We start from the raw sequence: 21,522 nt of genomic DNA on the forward strand, positions 1-21,522 counted from the left end.
AGTGGTGTGCCTCAGGGATCAGTGTTGGGATCGCAATTGTTTACGATTTACACAGATGATTTGGATTTGGGGACCAAGTGTAGTGTGTCAAAATTCGCAGATGACACTAAGATGAGTGACAGAGCAAAGTGTGCAGAGGACACTGAAAGTCTGCAAAGGGATATAGATAGTCTAAGTGAGTGGGCGAGGGTCTGGCAGATGGAGTACAATGTTGGTAAATGTGAGGTCATCCATTTTGGTAGGAATAACAGCAAAATGGACTATTATTTAAATGGTAAAAAATTGCAGCGTGCTGCTGTGCAGAGGGACCTGGGTGTCCTTGTGCAGGAATCTCAAGGAGTTGGTTTGCAGGTGCAGCAGGCAATTAAGAAGGCAAATGGAATTTTGTCCTTTATTGCTGGAGGGATGGAGTTTAAAAACAGCGAGTTTATGTTGCAGCTGTATCAGATGCTGGTGAGGCCACATCTGGAGTACTGTGTATAGTTTTGGTCTCCTTACTTGAGAAAGGATATACTGGCACTGGAGGAGGTGCAGAGGAGATTCACTAGGTTGATTCCAGAGTTGAGAGGGTTGGCTTATGAGGAGAGACTGAGTAGACTGGGGCTATACTCATTGGAATTCAGAAGAATGAGGGGAGATCTTATAGAAACATTATGAAGGGGATAGATAAGATAGAAGCAGGGAAGTTGTTTCCACTGGCGAGTGAAACTAGAACTGGGGGGCATAGCCTCAAAATAAGGGGAAGCAGATTTAGGACTGAGTTGAGGAGGATCTTCACACACGGTTGTGAACCTGTGGAATTCCCTGCCCAGTGAAGCAGTTGAGGCTACCTCATTGAATGTTTTTAAGGCAAGGATAGATACATTTTTGAACAGTAAAGGTATTAAGGGTTATGGTGAGCGGGCGGGTAAGTGGAGCTGAGTCCACAAAAAGATCAGCCATGATCTTATTGAATGGCGGAGCAGGCTCAAGGGGCCAGATGGGCTACTCCTGCTTCTAGTTCTTATGTTCTTACCACCACCTATCTTAATCTTTTAATTACTGGCCAATTTTGCTGTAATGTATTTTTGTATTTTGTAGTTCAATTTCTTAGCATTAGCTCTTCCCCTTAATTTGAAATCAGCAATAAATTTTAAAATTCCACTTTTCATTCCCAAATCCAAATCTTATGTAAACCGTTGTCCTTGCACTGATTCTTTGGAACACCACCTTTCCATCTTCTGCTAGTTTGCGTTACTGGCTCTAACCCCTGCTCTCTGTTTTGTTCGTCAAAATGTTATCCATTCTGCTACTTGCTCCCAATTCCACATGTTCTGACCTCAGTCTTGAGTCTATGATGCAGTTTTTTTTTCCAGAGGTCTTCTATATTACCATTGTCTACTCTGATGCCCAGAGGAGAGATATGGTTTTTGAGTATTTTAACTCCGAAGTTGGACTTCTCTGTTATCATTTGGAAATAATAAATCTATTGTCTATAATGTTTCAAAAGTCTGTGTAACTTTAAAATGGCTGAATATAGTAACACAATATCTTTATGGGTATACTGCTGTTCCTACCTACTAAAGGATTACAGAGGAAAGCCAGAAGAAATGTCAATTATGCAATATCTGAATTAAATTCAGTCAAGGATTTGTTTTTCCAAAGCTGTCTGTTAAAACATGGGGACACTTAAATAATATAAAAACTATTTGGTGACTTGCAGAAGCTGGTGTGAGGGGAAAACACGGGACAAAATAAGCATTCTATGGGATAACAAACCTAAGGCTGGTCACAATAGTCTGTGACCAGATGCAGTGAATTGATTTGTCGAGTAGTGAATCTTATTTTTCTCACCATCTATAACTCCGTCACTGAGGATAATTGCGACATTTCGAGTTATGCCAGCTGCAGTAGATCAGACTTGAAACTTACTTGGACTGTGACTCAGTGAATTAAAGATCAGTTCGTCATTAACGGAGAACACCCAGTGACAGAAAAAAATCTGTCTTGTCTTTTCATAGAGCGCAGTAAGAAGTCTAACAACACCAGTTTAAAGTCCAACAGGTTTATATGGTAGCAAAAGCCACGAGCTTTCGGAACAGGCTGTCCCTTCGTCAGGTGGGTGGGAGTTCTGATCACAAACAAGGCACAAAGACACAAACTCAATTTACATGAATAATGATTGGAATGTGAGCCTTTACAGCTAATCAAGTCTTAAAAGTACAGACAATGTGAGTGGAGCGAGCATTAAGCACAGGTTAAAGAGATGTGTATTGTCTCCAGACAGGACAGCTCGTGAGATTTTGCACATCCAGGCAGGTTGTGGGGGTTACAGATAGTGTGACATGAACATGAAAGCAAATGAACATGAAACATGAACATGAAAGCTCGTGGCTTTTGCTACCAAATAAAACTGTTGGACTTTAACCTGGTGTTGTTAGACTTCTTACTGTGTTTACCCCAGTCCAACGCCGGCATCTCCACATCATGATTTTCATAGAGCCATAGACTTGCCGTCACATTCAACAATTTGTGGACATATGCCTCCAGTCCCTCTGCTCCTGAATTTAGAATTTAGCCTTTAGAATTGTATATTTTATTTTATATTGCCATTGGTCACTTTTCTTACGAAAGTGCATCACTTCAGTTTTTCTGCATTAAATTTCATATAATGTGGAGATGCGGGTGTTAGAAACATAGAAAAACTACAGCACAATACAGGCCCTTCAGCCCACAAAGTTGTGCCGAACATGTCCCTGCCGTAGTGATTACTAGGCTTACCTATAACCCTCTATCTTACTAAGTTCCATGTACTTATCTAAAAGTCTTTTAAAAGACGCTATCGAATCCGCCTCCACCACCGTTGCTGGCAGCCCATTCTACGCACCCACCACCCTCTGAGTGAAAAACTTACCCCTGACATCTCCTCTGTACCTACTCCCCATCACCTTAAACCTGTGTCCTCTTGTGGCAACCATTTCAGCCCTGGGTCAAAGCCTCTGAGAATCCACTCTATCAATACTTCTCAACATCTTATACACCTCTAGCAGGTCACCCCTCATCCTTCATCTCTCCAAGGAGAAAAGGCCGAGCTCACTCAACCTATCCTCATAAGGCATGCTCCCCAACCCAGGCAACATCCTTGTAAATCTCCTCTGCACCCTTTCTATGGCTTCCACATCCTTCCTGTAATGAGGCGACCAGAACTGAGCACAGTACTCCAAGTGTGGTCTGACCAGGGTCTTATATAGCTGCAACATTATCTCACGAGCTGCAACATTATCTCACGTTGGACTGGGGTAGGCACAGTAAGAAGTTTCACAACACCAGGTTAAAGTCCAAGAGGTTTATTTGGTAGCACAAGCTTTCGGAGTGTCGCTCCTTCTTCAGGTGAGTGAGGAGTTGTGTTCACAAACAGGGCATATATAGACACAAACTCAATTTACAAGATAATGGTTAGAATGCGAGTCTTTACAGGTAATCAAGTCTTTACAGGTACAGACAATGTGAGTGGAGAGAGGGTTAAGCACAGGTTAAAGAGATGTGTATTGTCTCCAGTTAGGACAGTTAGTGAGATTTTGCAAGCCCAGGCAAGTCATAGGGGTTACAGATAGTGTGGCATGAACCCAAGATCCCGGTTGAGGCTGTCCTCGTGTGCGGAACCTGGCTATCAGTTTCTGTTCAGCGATTCTTCGTTGTCGTGTGTCGTGAAGGCTGCCTTGGAGAATGTTTACCCTAAGATCAGAGGCTGAATGCCCGTGACTGCTGAAGTGTTCCCCGACAGGAAGAGAACACTCCTGTCTGGTGATTGTCGAGCGGTGTTCATTCACCCGTTGTTGTAGCGTCTGCATGGTCTCCCCAATGTACCATGCCTTGGGACATCCTTTCCTGCAGCGTATCAGGTAGGCAACGTTGGCCGAGTCGCAAGAGTATGTACCGTGTACCTGGTGGCTGGTGTTCTCATGTGAGATGAAGGAATCCGTGTCGCTGATCCGGCACTAGAAAAGCTACAGCACAAACAGGCCCTTCGGCCCACAAGTTGCGCCGAACATGTCCCTAACATGTCCCATGGCACTAGTAATATATATAAATGATTTGGAGGAAAATGTAACTGGATTGATTAGTAAGTTTGCGGACTACACAAAGGTTGGTGGATTTGCGGATAGCAATGAGGACCATCAGAGGATACAGCAGGATATAGATCAGTTGGAGACTTGGGCGGAGAGATGGCAGATGGAGTTTAATCCAGAAAATGTGAGATAATGCATTTTGGAAGGCCTAATACAGATAGGAAATATACAGTAAATGGCAGAACATTTAAGAGTATTGATAGGCAAAGGGATCTGGGTGTACAGGTACACAGGTCACTGAAAGTGGCAATGCAGGTGGAGAAGGTAGTCAAGAAGGCATTCGGTATGCTTGCCTTCATCGGCCAGGGCATTGAGTTTAAAAATTGGCAAGTCATGTTGCAGCTTTATAGAATCTTAGTTAGGCCACACTTGGAATATAGTGTTCAATTCTGGTTACCACACTACCAGAAGGATGTGGAGGCTTTGGAGAGGGTACAGAAAAGATTTACCAAGATGTTGCCTGTTATGGAGGGCATTAGCTATGAGGAGAGGTTGGAGAAACTTGGTTTGTTCTCACTTGAGCGACAGAGGTTGAGGGGAGACCTGATAGAAGTCTACAAGATTATGAGAGGCATGGACAGAGTGGATAGTCAGAAGCTTTTTCCCAGGGTGGAAGAGTCAATAACTAGGGGGCATAGGTTTAAGGTGCGAGGGGCAAGGTTTAAAGGAGATGTACGAGGCAGATTTTTTACACAGAGAGTAGTGGGTGCCTGGAGCCCGTTGCCGGGGGAGGTAGTGGAAGCAGATACGGTAGTGACTTTTAAGGGGCGTCTTGACAAGTACATGAATAGGATGGGAATAGAGGGATATGGTTCCCGGAAAAGTAGGGTGTTTTAGTTAAGTCAGGCAGCATGGTCAGTGCAGGCTTGGAGGGCCGAAGGGCCTGTTCCTGTGCTGTATTTTTCTTTGTTCTTTGTCTTGCAGAGATTGCTGTGGCAGGGTTGTGTGGTGTCGTGGTCACTGTTCTCCTGAAGGCTGGATAGTTTGCTGCGGACAATGATCCGTTTGATGTTGTGCGGTTGTTTGAAGACAAGAAATGGGGGTGTGGGGATGGCCTTGTCGAGATGTTCGTCTTCATCGATGACATGTTGAAGGCTCCGGAGAAGATGTTGTAGCTTCTCCGTTCCAGGGAAATACTGGACGACGAAGGGTACTCTGCCCGCTGTGTCCCATGTTTGTCTTCTGAGGAGGTCGGTGCGGTTTTTCGCTGTGGCACGTCGGACTGTCGACCGATGAGTCGAGCGCCATATCCTGTTCTTATGAGGGCGTCTTTCAGCGCCTGTAGGTGTCGTTGCGATCCTCCTCATCTAAGCATCTCCGCTTCAGGGAAGTACTGGACGACGAAGGGTACTCTGTCCGCCGTGTCCCGTGTTTGTCTTCTGAGGAGGTTGGTGCGGTTTTTCGCTGTGGCGCGTCGAAACTGTCGATCGATGAGCCGAGCGCCATATCCTGTTCTCATGAAGTGTCTTTCAGTGTCTGTAGGTGTCTGTTGCGATCCTCCTCATCTGAGCAGATCCTGTGTATACGGAGGGTTGTCCGTAGGGGATGGCTTCTTTAACATGTTTAGGGTGGGAGCTTGGACACACGCATCTCCATCAAGGATGGTTACCTCAGCACTTCACTGTACCGCAAGCCCACGGATAACCTCACGATGCTCCATTTCTCCAGCTTCCACTCTAAACACGTTTAAGAAGCTATCCCCTACGGACAAGCCCTCCATATACACAGGATCTGCTCAGATGAGGAGGATCGCAACGACACCTACAGGCGCTGAAAGACACCCTCATAAGAACAGGATATGGCACTCAACTCATCGATCGACAGTCCGACGCGCCACAGCGAAAAAGCAAGCAGACCGACTGACCTCAGAAGAGAAACACGGGATACGGTGGACAGAGTACCCTTCGTCGTCCAGTACTTCCCCGGAACGGAGAAGCTACGACATCTTCTCCGGAGCCTTCAACATGTCATCGATGAAGATGAACATCTCGCCAAGGCCATCCCCACACCCCCACTTTTTGCCTTCAAACAACCACAAAACCTCAAACAAATCATTGTCCGCAGCAAACTACTCAGCTTTCAGGAGAACAGTGATTAAAACATCACACAACTCTGTCACAGCAACTTCTGCAAGACTTGCCGGATCATCGACATGGATGCCATCATCTCATGTGAGAACAGCATCCACCAGGTACACGGTACATACTCTTGCAACTCGGCCAACGTTGTCTACCTGATATGCTGCACGAAAGGATGTCCCGAGGCATGGTACGTTGGGGAGACCATGCAGACGCTACGACTACGGATGAATGAACACCGCTCGACAATCGCCAGGCAGGAGTGTTCTCTTCCTGTCGGGGAACACTTCAGCAGTCATGGGCATTCAGCCTCTGATCTTCGGGTATGCGTTCTCCAAGGCGGCCTTCACGACACAACAGTGCAGAATCGCTGAACAGAAACTGATAGCCAAGTTCCGCACATGAGGACGGCCTCAACCGGGATCTTGGGTTAATGTCACACTGTCTGTAACCCCCATGACTTACCTGGGCTTGCAAAATCTCACTAAATGTCCTGGCTGGAGATAATACACATCTCTTTAACCTGTGTTTAACCCTCTCTCCACTCACATTGTCTGTACCTGTAAGACTTGATTACCTGTAAAGGCTCGCATATCAACCATTATCTTATAAATTGAGTTTGTGTCTATATATGCCCTGTTTGTGAACACAACTCCTCACTCACCTGAAGAAGGAGCGACACTCGAAAGCTTGTGCTACCAAATAAACGTGTTGGACTTTAACCTGGTGTTGTGAGACTTCTTACTTAAATTTCATATGCTCGGTCTCCACCCTTTCCACCACACTGTCCACCCCTGTAGTCTATCACTATCCTCCCATATTTCATAATATTTCCAAGTTATGTGTCATGTGTAAATTTTCTAAATTTTGCCTTGCACTCCCAAGAAGCGCTGGTACCAACCCCTGGTGAGCCCCACTGTACACCTTCCTCCAGTTTGAAAAACAAGTGTGGAATGCTATTCTGTCTCTTGCCACTCAGCTTTGTATCCATGCTGCCACTGTCTATTCCTTGGGTTTCAACATTGCTGACAAACTTGTTATATGGCACTTTATCAAACACCTTTGAAGTCCATGTATACCACAAAAACTGCATCACCCTGATCATTACCTCATCAAACAACTTAAAGTTGGTTAAATACGACTTGTCTTTTACAAAATCAAGCTTGCTTTCCTTAATTAATCCACAACCATCCAAGTGACTGATAAGTTTGTCCCAAATTATCATTTTAAAATTCTTTGCCATCACTGAGGCTTGTAATTGCTGGGCATATCTCCCCTCCTTATTTCCATCCTGCATCTTTATTTTTAATTTATTCATCCTTGGCATACAAGCATCACTCGCAAGACGACTGTTTATTGCCTGTGAAAAGTTGGTGATGGTGGTTCGCAGAATTCCTGATCCACTGAAATTGGAACTGCTATTAGATAGCGAGTTCTCAGATTTTGACCAGGCAACGATGGTATATTTCACAGTCATGATGATGTGGGACTCGAAGTAGAATTTGGAGGTTGTTACTCTTATCCTTTTAAATGAAGGTTGTGAGTTTGGGAAGTGCATCATCAAGATAGCACATACTGTATCCCATTGTGCACTGACGATGAAGGGAATGAACAAAAGAAACAGAAACAGGAGTAGACCATACAATGCCACTGCACTGCCTTCTATTTCCTTCCTTAGACATGGAAACCAAAATTGCACACACAACTGCAGGTGTGATTGTGATTTTAGAAAAATAAATGTAGTTGTAACTGAATATGTTGATGCTTCAGTGTATTTCAGTACAGGATTAAATAATTTGTTGCTTAATTCTGGGGCTGGCATTCAAACACAACCATCTTTCTTTGTGCTAGCAATGAATCCAACCAGTAGAAAGTTTTCCCCAATTCTAATTGGCTTCAATTGTGTTAAGGCTCCTTGATGACACTCGAATGCTGCCTTAATGTCAAGGGCAGCTACTCTCACCTCACCTTTGGAATTCAATTGATTGTGCATGTTTGACAAAGTGTCAGCTGCATTGTTGTTTGTACTGGGGAGCTTGGTATTAGAGATGCATTTTTAAAAACATTCCAGTGATTGAGAGACCAGGGGAAACAGAATGAGGTTCTGCTATTTTGGAGCCCTAATACAAGAGTTTGTGATCATCTCTGGCCTCAAGCCTGAAACAATTGTTCCAAATGAATATATTTTTGATGATTACACAGGCGTGATTACACATTTTGTGGAAATGGGAAAACCAAAGTCATTGATATATTTTTGCAGTGCACTAGGAATGATATAAACAATACTTGCATATCATGTTTTCTGCCATTCTCTGATGCCTTGTGACTTAATGTGTCTCAGATTAACTGCTTGCTGCATACTTATTGGCTCCTCCCCAGTACAACTTGGCAGCACCATTAGCAACACACACAAAAGGATAGTTTGAACAACCTGGAATTTTAACCTGTTGTTTAATAGAAAGGTGCTAACAATGTGTAGGAGCTGCAATTTATTTTGATTTTGTTTGTTTGCTTTGTAGACCATGCCTCAGAGGTACAAGTAACAATGATGTTGACAGAGAGCTGCAAGCTGCGTGGACTCCATCACAGGTACACTCCCAGGGCACTAGAATAGGTGAATGCAGAAGTTGCATTTCGTAAGTTTCTGATGGAATCTGGGAAGTCACTTGAGAGAGTCGAGTGGGCTTTATTGATCAAATCTGTTATGTATTGATGAATTATTTCTTTTTTTGTGATCCGCCCACAAGCCAAACTTTATTTTTGCTTATAAATAAATAAGCCCTTTTTTACAGCAGATTAATATTCTCAACACCACTGGTTTTCAGTTTTTTGAAGTGAATCCTTGGTATTATTAGTTGCTTGAGAACAGGAAAGTGTCCATTCAGGGATTATTCTGAGGTCATGGTTCAGGCATATTGTTAAGACAAGTTCCAGCCTATGGCTAGAAAAAAACTGACAAAAGGATGTAGCAAGAACTGGCCAGAGGAGCTATATTGAGTTGGATGAAATTAACTGTTACCGTTTTTTATTTATGTTAACTAATTTGATTCAGAAGCTGAATGCAGGCTGGTCAAAGTTGGAGATGTTGCCAAGTTAGGAGGATTTGGCCTGAACCATGAGCAAAATTCCTGAAATATTATGTAATAAAGTAATGGCCACATATGGTTGCGTAGTGCTCCAATTCACTCTTCACTATATGGTGGCAGAGTGTGAAGAAGTGTGTTGCATATTGAATGAAGAATTTGGTCAGAGTTGGAATCAGTGAAGAGCGCTGCTTTTATCATAAGCATGAGGCAATATTTAAATTTTTTATTTGGTGTTTCTGTGCTTGCGGAGAGTGCAGGAAAAGAAAAATAAACTGTCTTAACAAACTAAAAAGCAGATATAAATAATCTAGACTGAAGTATTTCAGAGCAGGTTGTGTGTCCGGACTGCAGCAAGTGGGTGTTTGTGGACAATACGACCATCCCGAGTGAAAATATCCCCAGTGGATGTCTCAATCTCTAACCTCTTCAACTCAATTAAGCTGGAGTCTGAGTTGCCAGTATTGTAACACAAAGTGAGAGGACAGTATCTGAACAATTGGCTCCAAACTTGAGTCAACCTCATAGAGGTATAGATTCAGAATGGGGTTGATATGACCAATATTGTACAGAGTATGGGGAACTCAGGTGACATTGAGAATGTGGATCTGCAGAGAAGCATCCATCCAACAGATACTATGTACTTGCTACCTCAGAGAATGTGGATTACAGACTGCCACTAAAGCAGCCAGCATGTGAACCATGGAACCTTGGAACAGCAGGCCGTCCAAAGGGAAAGTAGGGGCGGAGTGGTCAGGATGGTCGGTTTGGGGTGATGGTTGTTGTCATGTGGTCAGGGGGTCTGTGGGGTGGGGGGTTGTTAAGTGGTCAGATAGTTCAGTGAGAGCTTGTGGGATTGAGTACCATAGTTACCCAGGAGTTAGAACTGGTTTTCAGCATTCTAACTTTTCCTGGGTAACTTTTCTGCTAAGTGAGTCAGAATTATCCAAAGTCAAGTCTCTGGTTTGAATCTTCAGTTTGTGATGGTCCCAGGCACATGGTAATGATAATTGAAACTTCCTGGAAATAAAATGTACCCCAGTCCACAGGAAAGTTGGGGAGAAAGGTGCAGTTTTGGGGGAGTAGCCTCGTGTTTAAGGATGAAATCATTTAAATGATAATAGAAGACATAAAAGATAAGCAGGCATCGGAAGTTTTATGGATATAAGAAAGATATAGAAAAGGTTCTAAGCCTGCTCATAGATCCCCTGAAAGCAACTGTGAAATGCTCCCTTGTATAACTGCAGAGATTAGACGACCATTTAGTAAAGGCCGAACATAAACAATTGCGTATCATGATTTCTGTGGATGAGGCATTTTAACTTTGAAAGGATTGCCAGCCAGCTACCATATACAAACTTGCATTTTGCCAAGTACATAAAAAAGAAGACATTCAAACCCTTTGTGGAGCATGAAAGACCACATCTCCTGTTGGCTTTTACACTATCCTGAAACTTTTCCGAGGTTTCTGAGATGAGTCATCGACATAACCTGTTCTAAAAGCAATCACCACAGCAGACATAGATTAACCGAATTGCTGTGGAATATACAGCCAGAAGGACATCAACAACTGTTTATCAAGCCAGAGATGAGAGATCAGAATGCTGCACTGAAACATAGAAAACAGCACAAAACAGGCCCTTCGGCCCCACAAGTTTGGCCGAACATATTCCTACCTTTTAGGCCTACCTATAACCCTCCATCCTATTAAGTCCCATGTACTCATCCAGGAGTCTCTTAAAAGACCCTATTGAGTTTGCCTCCTCCACCACCACTGACGGCAGCCGATTCCACTCGCCCACCACCCTCTGTGTGAAAAACTTCCCCCTAACATCTCCCCTGTACCTACCCCCCAGCACCTTAAACCTGTGTCCTCTCGAAGCAGCCATTTCCACCCTGGGAAAAAGCCTCTGAAAGGCTGCAAAGATGAAGCTTCCCTCTTCTCCCTCCCCAACCCTCCAACCTCTTTGTGTCTCTCTCTCTCTCTTTCGCACATTCTCTCTTGAAAGAATTGTACTCAGATTTGAAAAGTAACCATCCTTAATAAAGGGGGCTGCACGGTGGCACAGTGGTTAGCACTGCTGCCTCACAGTAACCTGGAACCCAGGTTCAATTCCCAGCTTGGGTCACGGTCTGTGTGGAGTTTGCACATTCTCCTCATGTCTGCGTGGGTTTCCTCCGAGTGCTCCGGTTTCCTCCCACAGTCCAAATATGCGTGCGTTAGGTGGATTGGCCATGCTAAATTGCCACTTAGTGTCAAGGGGATACTAGGGTAGGGTAAATGCAAAGGATTATGGGGATAGGGCTTGGGTGGTATTGTGTTCGATGCAGACTCGATGGGCCGAATGGCCTCTTCCTGCACTGTAGGATTCTATGATGATCCTGAAAAGAACATAGAACATAGAAACCCTACAGTGCAGAAGGAGGCCATTCGGCCCATCGAGTCTGCACCGACCACAATCCCACCCAGGCCCTACCGCCACATATTTACCCGCTAATCCCTCTAACCTACACATCCCAGGACACTAAGGGGCAATTTTTAACCTGGCCAATCAACCTAACCCGCACATCTTTGGACTGTGGGAGGGAACCGGAGCACCCGGAGGAAACCCACGCAGACACGAAGAGAATGTGCAAACTCCACACAGACAGTGATCCAAGCCGGGAATCGAACCCAGGACCCTGGAGCTGTGAAGCAGCAGTGCTAACCACTGTGCTACCGTGCCGCCCGAGAAATCTACTGAAACCCAACATCAAAGAACAAAGAAAATTGCCCCCTTGGCACTGCCTGATGCGTGGTGGCAGTGCCAAGCTGCCTCCTGAGCATGAGCACTTTGCCCCTTGGGCAGTGCTGGGGCACAGGCTGGCACTGCCAGGGTGCCCATGCCCAGGGAGCACCACCCCCGCCACTCGACCCCCGGGGGGGTCACGACTGCCTCCCCTCTTCACTCCAGCGGGGTCTCCTGCTTCTTCCCCAAAAGTGGAGAGCTACCCCGCTGGAGTGAAATTGTGCTGGCGGGGTGGGAGATGCTGCCAGGCCTGGAGATTTCAGTCCCGGGCGAGAGAATCATTTAAAATAGAATCAAATAAGATTAAAATTACTTCCCTGCTGTTCCCGCCGGCTTCCAGTGTGGTCCTGACCGTGCCGGATATCCGTCGCTGGGAGATGTGTGTGTGTCAGGAACGCATGCAAGAATCCAACGAATCAGCGCACGCACGAATCTCCCGGCCTGACCTGCCAAAACATTAACGGGTCGGAATGGGAGAATTGCCCTCCAGCTTCCAAGTGTGGCCTAACTAAGGTTCTACAAAGCTGCAACATGACTTGCCAATTTTTAAACTCAATGCCCCGGAGAATGAAGGCAAGCATGCCGTATGCCATCTACCTCCTCCACCTGTGTTGCCACTTTCAGTGACCTGTGTACCTGTACACCCAGATTCCTCTGCCTATCAATACTCTGAAGGGTTCTGCCATTAAGGGTGGCACGGTAGCACCGTGGTTAGCACTGCTGCTTCACAGCTCCAGGGACCTGGGTTTGATTCCCGGCTTGGGTCACTGTCTGTGTGGAGTTTGCACATTCTCCTCGTGTCTGCGTGGGTTTCCTCCGGGTGCTCCGGTTTCCCCCCACAGTCCAAAGATGTGCGGGTTAGGTTGATTGGTCTTGCTAAAAATTGTCCCTTAGGGTCCTGAGATGTGTAGGTTTGAGGGATTAGCGGGTAAATATGTAGGGATATGGGGGTAGGGTCTGGGTGGGATTGTGGTCGGTGCAGACTCGATGGGCCGAATGGCCTCCTTCTGCACTGTAGGGCTTCTATGATTCTATGATTTACTGTATTATTTCCCATTCTATGATTTCTTCTATGATATCAATACTCTGAAGGGTTCTGCCATTTACTGTATTATTCCCATCTGCATTAGACCCTCCAAAATGCATTACCTCACATTTGTCCCGATTAAACTCCATCTGCCATCTCTCCGCCCAAATCTCCAACCGATCTATATCCTGCTGTGTCCTCTAATGGTCCTCATCGCTATCCGCAAATCCACCAACCTTTGTGTCGACTGCAAACTTACTAATCAAACCAGTTACATTTTCCTCCAAATCATTTATATATATATATAACATACAGCAAAGGTCCCTGAGGAACGCCACTAGTCACAGCCCTCCATTCAGAAATGTACCCTTCCACTGCTACCCTCTGTCTTCTATGACCGAGTCAGTTCTATATCCATTTTGCCAGCTCACCTCTGATCCCATGTGACTTCACCTTCTGTATCAGTCTGTCATGAGGGACCTTGTCAAAAGCCTTACTGAAGTCCATGTAGACAACATCCACTGCCCTACCCTCATCAATCATCTTCGTCACTTCCTCAAAAAACTCAATCAAATTAGTGAGACTCAACCTCTCCTTCACAAAACGATGTTGCCTCGCTAATATGTCCACTTATTCCCAAGTGGGAGTAAATCCTGTCTTGAAGAATCCTCTCCAATACTTTGCCTACCACTGACGTAAGGCTCACTGGCCTGCAATTACCTGGATTATCTCTGCTACCCTTCTTGAACAATGGAACAACATTGGCTATTCTTCAGTCCTCTGGGACCTCCCCTGTATATGGAGATGTCGGCGTTGGACTGGGGTAAGCACAGTAAGAGGTCTTACAACACCAGGTTAAATCCAACAGGTTTATTTGGTAGCACAAGCTTTCGGAGTGTCGCTCCTTCTTCAGGTGAGTGAGGAGTTGTGTTCACAAACAGGGCATATATAGACACAAACTCAATTTACAAGATAATGGTTAGAATGCGAGTCTTTACAGGTAATCAAGTCTTTACAGGTACAGACAATGTGAGTGGAGAGAGGGTTAAGCACAGGTTAAAGAGATGTGTATTGTCTCCAGTTAGGACAGTTAGTGAGATTTTGCAAGCCCAGGCAAGTCATAGGGGTTACAGATAGTGTGGCATGAACCCAAGATCCCGGTTGAGGCTGTCCTCTTGTGCGGAACTTGGCTATCAGTTTCTGTTCAGCGATTCTGCGCTGTCATGTGGGTGAAGGCCGCCTTGGAGAACGCTTACCCGAAGATCGGAGGCTGAATGCCCGTGACTGCTGAAGTGTTCCCCAACTCACCGGGCCGTCCCATCGTATCAGGCCAAAGAACAAAGAACAGTACAGCACAGGAAACAGGCCCTTCGGCCCTCCAAACCTGTGCCACTCCTTGGTCCAACTAGACCAATCGTTTGTATCCCACCATTCCCAGGCTGCTCATGTGACTATCCAGGTAAGTCTTAAACGATGTCAGCGTGTCTGCCTCCACCACCCTACTTGGCAGCGCATTCCAGGCCCCCACCACCCTCTGTGTAAAAAACATCCCTCTAATATCTGAGTTATACTTCGCCCCTCTCACCTTGAGCCTGTGACCCCTCGTGATCGTCCCTTCTGATATGGGAAAAAGCTTCCCACCGTTCACCCTATCTATCCCCTTCATAATCTTGTACACCTCTATTAGATCTCCCCTCATTCTCCGTCTTTCCAGGGAGAACAACCCCAGTCTACCCAATCTCTCCTCATAGCTAAGACCCTCCATACCAGGCAACATCCTGATAAACCTTCTCTGCACTCTCTCTAAAGCCTCCACGTCCTTCTGGTTGTGTGACAACCAGAACTGGACGCAGTACTCCAAATGTGGCCTAACCAGCGTTCTATACAGCTGCATCATCAGACTCCAGCTTTTATACTCTATGCCCCGTCCTATAAAGGCAAGCATACCATATGCCTTTTTCACCACCTTCTCCACCTGTGTTGCCACCTTCAAGGGTTTGTGGACTTGCACAGCTAGGTCCCTCTGTGTTTCTATACTCTTGATGGCTCTGCCATTTATTGTATAACTCCTCCCTACATTATTTCTTCCAAAATGCATCACTTCACATTTATCTGGATTAAATTCCAAGGCAATGGGACCTCGTATGAGAATGTCTCTGGCTACATCGACGGCATCCTGAAACCCATTGTTCAAAGAACCCCAAGCTTCTGTCGCGACCCTATGGTCTTCCTACAGAAACTCAGCACACATGGAGCAGTTGAACCAGGAGCACTCCTCGTCACAATGGATGTCTCGGCACTCTACACCAGCGTTCCCCACGATGGCATTGCTGAAACTGCCTCAGTACTCAACGCCGACAACTGCCAATCTCCAGATGCAATTCTATAATGCATCCCCTTCATCCTGGACCACAATGTCTTCACCTTCACAAACCACTTCTTCATCCAGACACACGGAACAGCCATGAGGACCAAATTCGCACCTCAATATGCCAACATCCTCATGCACACTTTCGAACAAGACCTCTTCACTGCACAAGACCTTCAACCAACGCTATACACTAGATACATCGATGACATTTTCTTCCTTTGGACTCATGGCGAACAATCACTGAAACAACTACATGATGACATCAACAAGTTCCATCCCACCATCAGACTCATCATGGACTACTCTCCAGAATTGGTTGCATTCTTGGACACACGCATTTCCATCAAGGACGGTCACCTCAGCACTTCAGTGTACCGCAAGCCTACGGATAACCACACGATGCTCCACTTCTCCAGCTTCCACCCTAAACACGTTAAAGAAGCCATCCCCTACGGACAAGCCCTCCGTATACACAGGATCTGCTCAGATGAGGAGAATCACAACAGACACCTACAGACGCTGAAAGACAGCCTCATAAGAACAGGATATGGCGCTCGACACATCGATCGACAGTTCCGATGCGCCACAGCGAAAAACTGTACCGACCTCCTCAGAAGACAAACACGGGACACGGCAGACAGAGTACCCTTCGTCGTCCAGTACTTCCCCGGAGCAGAGAAGCTACGACATCTTCTCCAGAGCCTTCAACATGTCATCGGTGAAGACGAATATCTCGCCAAGACCATCCCCAGACCCCCACTTCTCGTCTTCAAACAACCGCACAACCTCACACAGACCATTGTCCGCAGCAAACTATCCAGCCTTCAGGAGAACAGTGACCACGACACCACACAACCCTGCCACAACAACCTCTGCAAGACGAGCCGGATCATCGACACGGATGCCATCATCTCACGTGAGAACACCATCCACCAGGTACATGGTACATACTCTTGCGACTTGGCCAACGTTGTCTACCTGATACGCTGAAGGAAAGGATATCCCGAGGCATGGTACATTGGGGAGACAATGCAGACGCTATGACAACGGATGAATGAACACCGCTCGACAATCACCAGGCAGGAGTGTTCTCTCCCTGTCGGGGAACACTTGAGCAGTCACGGGCATTCAGCCTCTGATCTTCAGGTAAGCATTCTCCAAGGTGACCTTGACGACACATGACCACGCAGAATCGCTGAGCAGAAACTGATAGCCAAGTTCCGCACACATGAGGACGGCCTCAACCGGGATCTTGGGTTCATGTCACACTATCTGTAACCCCCCCATGACTTCAGGGCTTGCAAAATCTCACTAACTGTCCTGGCTGGAGACAATACACATCTCTTTAACCTGTGCTTAACCCTCTCTCCACTCGCATTGTCTGTACCTTTAAGACTTGATTACCTGTAAAGACTCGCATTCCACCCATTATCTTGTAAATTGAGTTTGTGTCTATATGTGCCCTGTTTGTGAACACAACTCCTCACTCACCTGAAGAAAGAGCGACATTCCGAAAGCTTGTGCTACCAAATAAACCTGTTGGATTTAACCTGGTGTTGTGAGATGACTTACTGTGCCTGCCCTGTAGCCAGTGAGGAATCAAAGATTTCTCTCAAGGCCGCAGAAACTTCCTCCCTTGGCTCTCGCAGTATCCTGGGGTCTTGTCTACTTTAATGTTTCTCAACGCCCCCATACGTTGTTTGGGTTTAATCTCAGTTGTTTGGATTTAATATCAGTTGTTTGGATCTAATCTCAGTTGTTTGGGTTTAATCTCAGTTGTTTGGGTTTAATCTCAGTTGTTTGGGTTTAATCTCAGTTGTTTGGGTTTAATCTCAGTTGTTTGGATTTAATCTCAGTTGTTTGGGTTTAATCTCAGTTCTTTGGGTTTAATCTCAGTTGTTTGGATTTTATCTCAGTTGTTTGGGTTTAATCTCAGTTGTTTGGATTTAATCTCAGTTGTTTGGGTTTAATCTCAGTTGTTTGGATTTAATCTCAGTTGTTTGGATTTAATCTCAGTTGTTTGGTTTTAATCTCAGTTGTTTGGATTTAATATCAGTTGTTTGGGTTTAATCTCAGTTGTTTGGATTTAATATCAGTTGTTTGGGTTTAATCTCAGTTGTTTGGGTTTAATCTCAGTTGTTTGGGTTTAATCTCAGTTGTTTGGGTTTAATATCCGTTTGGGTTTAATCTCAGTTGTTTGGGTTTAATCTCAGTTGTTTGGGTTTAATCTCAGTTGTTTGGGTTTAATCTCAGTTGTTTGGATTTAATATCAGTTTGGGTTTAATCTCAGTTGTTTGGATTTAATATCAGTTTTGGGTTTCATCCGTCGCCGCTCTGTGTTCCTGCTTTTTAAACTGTCACCGCTCTGTGTTCCTGCTTTTTAAACTTCTTTCCCAGTGCACTCTGAGGAAGGGGAAAAAGGGTTCAGTGTTCCATTGGAGCAATTCTTTTTCTTTGTAGCAGTAAGTTATATGGAGGGGATGGAAGTGAAGGCAGTGCAATGTACCTCCTGCAGAATGTTTGAGGTGAGGGACACCGTCAGTGTCCCTGCTGATTACACCTGTGGGAGGTGCACCCATCTGCAGCTCCTCCAAGACCGCGTTAGAACATAGAACATAGAGGAGCTGGAGCTGGAGCTGGAGTTGGATGAGCTTAGGGTCATCAGGGAGGCAGAGAGGGCCATAGACACAAGCTTCAGGGATATAGTTGCTCCAGGGAATGAAAATAGATGGGTGACAGTGAGAGGGGCTGGAACTTCAGGGATCCCCTGTGGTCGTTCCCCTTAGCAACAAATATTCCACTTTGGATACAGGTGAGGGAGGCGACCTACCAGTGGTAAGCCGCACTGACCAGATCGCCAGCGCTGAGTCCATCCCTGTGGCTCAGAAGGGAAAGGGGGAGAGCGGTAGAGCTATAGTTATTGGGGACTCGTTTGTTAGAGGGATAGATAGGAGGTTCTGTGGCAACAAGAGAGACTCACGGATGGTATGTTGCCTCCCGGATGCCAGGGTCCGTGACATCTCCGACCGTGTCTTCAGGATTCTAAAGGGGGAGGGGGAACAGTCACAAGTCGTGGTGCACGTCGGCACCAAAGACATAGGTAAGAGAGGGGACGGGGATTTAAAACAGGAATTCAGAGAGCTAGGGTGGAAGCTGAGAGCCAGGACAAAACAGGTTGTCATCTCTGGTATGTTGTCGGTGCCACGGGATAGCGAGTTGAGGAACAGGGAGAGAGTGCAGTTAAACACATGGATGCAGGGATGGTGTAGGAGGGTGGGTTTCAGCTATGTGGATAATTGGAACATTTTCTGGGGAAGGTGGGACCTGTACCAACAGGACGGGGTGCACCTGAACCAGAGGGGCACCAATATCCTGGGAGGGAAATTTGCTACAGCTCTTCGGGGGGGTTTAAACTAATTTGTCAGGGGGATGGGAAAAGGAGTTGTAGTCCGGAGGTCAGTGAGTGTAGTGAGGTACTGGGAAGGGTATCATGGTCAAAGGTGGGTACCAGCAGACAAGAAGGTGGGTTGAAGTGTGTCTATTTCAATGCAAGGAGCATCCGAAATAAGGTAGGTGAACTTGGGGCGTGGATTGGCACTTGGGACTACGATGTTGTGGCCATTACGGAGACATGGGTAGAACAAGGACAGGAATGGTTGTTGGAAGTTCCGGGGTATAGATGTTTCAGTAAGTGTAGGGTAGCTGATAAAAGAGGTGGAGGAGTGACACTGTTAATCAAGGAGAATGTAACGGCTGCAGAAAGGCATTTCGAAGGGGATCTGCCTACAGAGGTAATATGGGCTGAGGTTAGGAATAGGAAAGGAGCGGTCACGTTGTTAGGAGTTTACTATTGGCCCCCAAATAGGAATAGAGATGTGGAGCAAGAAATTGCTAAGCAGATTATAGATATGTGTGGAGGTCACAGGGTAGTTGTCATGGGGGACTTTAACTTTCCAAATATTGATTGGAGCCTTTATAGGTCGAATAGTTCGGATGGGGCAGTTTTTGTGCAGTGTGTGCAGGAGGGCTTCCTGACACAATATGTGAATAAGCCGACAAGAGGTGGGGCCACATTGGATTTGGTAATGGGAAATGAACCGGGCCAAGTGTTGGATTTGGTTGTGGGAGAGCACTTTGGAGATAGTGACCACAATTCGGTGTCTTTTGTTATTGCAATGGAGAGGGAGAGGGCCATGCGGCAGGGCATAGTTTACAATTGGGGGAGAGGTAATTATGATGCAATCAGGCGGGAATTAGGAAGCATAGGATGTGAACAAAAATTGTCAGGGAAAGGCACTAATGAAAAGTGGAACTTTTTCAAGGAACAAATACTGCATGTCCTTGATAGGTATGACCCTGCCAGGCAGAGAGGAAATGGCCGAGTGAGGGAACCATGGTTCACAAAAGAGGTGGAATGTCTTGTCAAGAGGAAGAAGGAAGCATATTTAAGGTTGAGAAAACAAGGTTCACTTGGCTCGATGGAGGGTTACAAGTTAGCAAGAAATGAGCTGAAAAATGGGCTTAGGAGAGCTAGGAGGGGGCATGAGAAGTCCTTGGCGGGTCGGATCAAGGAAAACCCCAAGGCTTTTTACTCTTATGTGAGGGATAAAAGAATGACCAGGGTGAGGTTGGGGTCGGTCAAGGACGGCAGTGGGAATTTGTGCATGGAGTCAGAAGAGATAGGAGAGGTGATGAATGAATACTTTTCTTCGGTGTTCACCAAGGAGAGGGGCCATGTTTTTGAGGAAGAGAGGGTGTCACAGGCTGATAGGCTGGAGGAAGTAGATGTTCGGAGGGAAGATGTACTAGCAATTCTGAAGAAACTGAAAGTTGATAAGTCCCCTGGGCCTGATGAAATATATCTTAGGAGTCTTTGGGAGGCAAGGGATGAGATAGCAGAGCCTTTGGCATTGATCTTTGCGTCCTCACTGTCCACGGGGGTGGTGCCAGAGGACTGGAGAGTGGCGAATGTGGTTCCTCTGTTTAAGAAAGGGAATAGAAATGACCCTGGTAATTATAGGCCGGTTCGTCTTACTTCGGTGGTCGGTAAGTTGATGGAAAAGGTCCTCTGGGATAGGATTTACGACCATTTAGAAAGATGCAGCTTAATCCGGGAGAGTCAGCACGGATTTGTGAAGGGCAAGTCTTGCCTCACAAATTTGATAACATTTTTTGAAGAGGTAACTAAGTATGTAGATGAAGGTAGTGCAGTTGATGTCATATACATGGATTTTAGTAAGGCGTTTGATAAAGTCCCCCATGGTCGGCTTATGAAGAAAGTAAGGATGTGTGGGATAGAGGGAGGTTTGGCCGATTGGATAGGTAACTGGCTGTCTGATCGAAGACAGAGGGTGGATGGAAAATTTTCGGACTGGAAACCGGTTACCAGCGGAGTGCCACAGGGATCAGTGCTTGGTCCTCTGCTATTTGTAATTTTTATAAATGACTTGGAGGAGGGGGCTGAAGGGTGGATCAGTAAATTTGCTGATAACAGCAAGATTGGTGGAGTAGTGGATGAGGTGGAGGGCTGTTGTAGGCTGCAAAGAGATATAGATAGGATGCAGAGCTGGGCTGAAAAATGGCAAATGGAGTTTAACCCTGACACATGCGAGGTGATTCATTTTGGTAGGACAAATTTAAATGTGGATTACAGGGTCAAAGGTAGGGTTCTGAAGAATGTGGAGGAACAGAGAGATCTTGGGGTTCATATCCATAGATCTCTGAACGTTGTCACTCAAGTGGATAGAGCCGTGAAGAAGGCCTATAGTGTGTTGGCGTTCATTAACAGGGGGTTTGAGTTTAAGAGCCGTGGGGTTATGCTGCAACTGTACAGGACCTTGGTGAGACCACATTTGGAATATTGTGTGCAGTTCTGGTCACCTCACTATAAGAAGGATGTGGAGACACTGGAAAGAGTGCAGAGGAGATTTACCAGGATGCTGCCTGGTTTGGAGGGTAGGTCTTATGAGGAAAGGTTGAGGGAACTTGGGCTTTTCTCTTTGGAGCGGAGGAGGTTGAGAGGAGACTTGATAGGAGGTTTATAAGATGATGAGGGGGATAGATAG

General features: G+C 45.9%; 1 protein-coding gene across 5 annotated transcripts in view; it reads left to right on the plus strand.

Annotated features, from left to right (window-relative positions):
* ryk (receptor like tyrosine kinase) overlaps window positions 1–21,522 on the plus strand; it is a 434,764-nt gene that overhangs the window by 226,171 nt on the left and 187,071 nt on the right. For all 5 annotated transcript variants that reach the window (XR_013497447.1, XR_013497448.1, XR_013497449.1 and 2 more), the window contains one exon: window positions 8,707–8,776. Coding sequence is in view for 2 of the 5 variants with exons in the window: in XM_078209276.1 (XP_078065402.1) it covers window positions 8,707–8,776 (70 nt within the window). In the remaining 3 variants the exon portion in view is untranslated. The remainder of the gene's footprint in view (window positions 1–8,706; window positions 8,777–21,522) is intronic.

This window comes from Mustelus asterias, chromosome 3 (assembly GCF_964213995.1).
Source record: "Mustelus asterias chromosome 3, sMusAst1.hap1.1, whole genome shotgun sequence".
NCBI classification, from domain to species: Eukaryota; Metazoa; Chordata; class Chondrichthyes; order Carcharhiniformes; family Triakidae; genus Mustelus; species Mustelus asterias.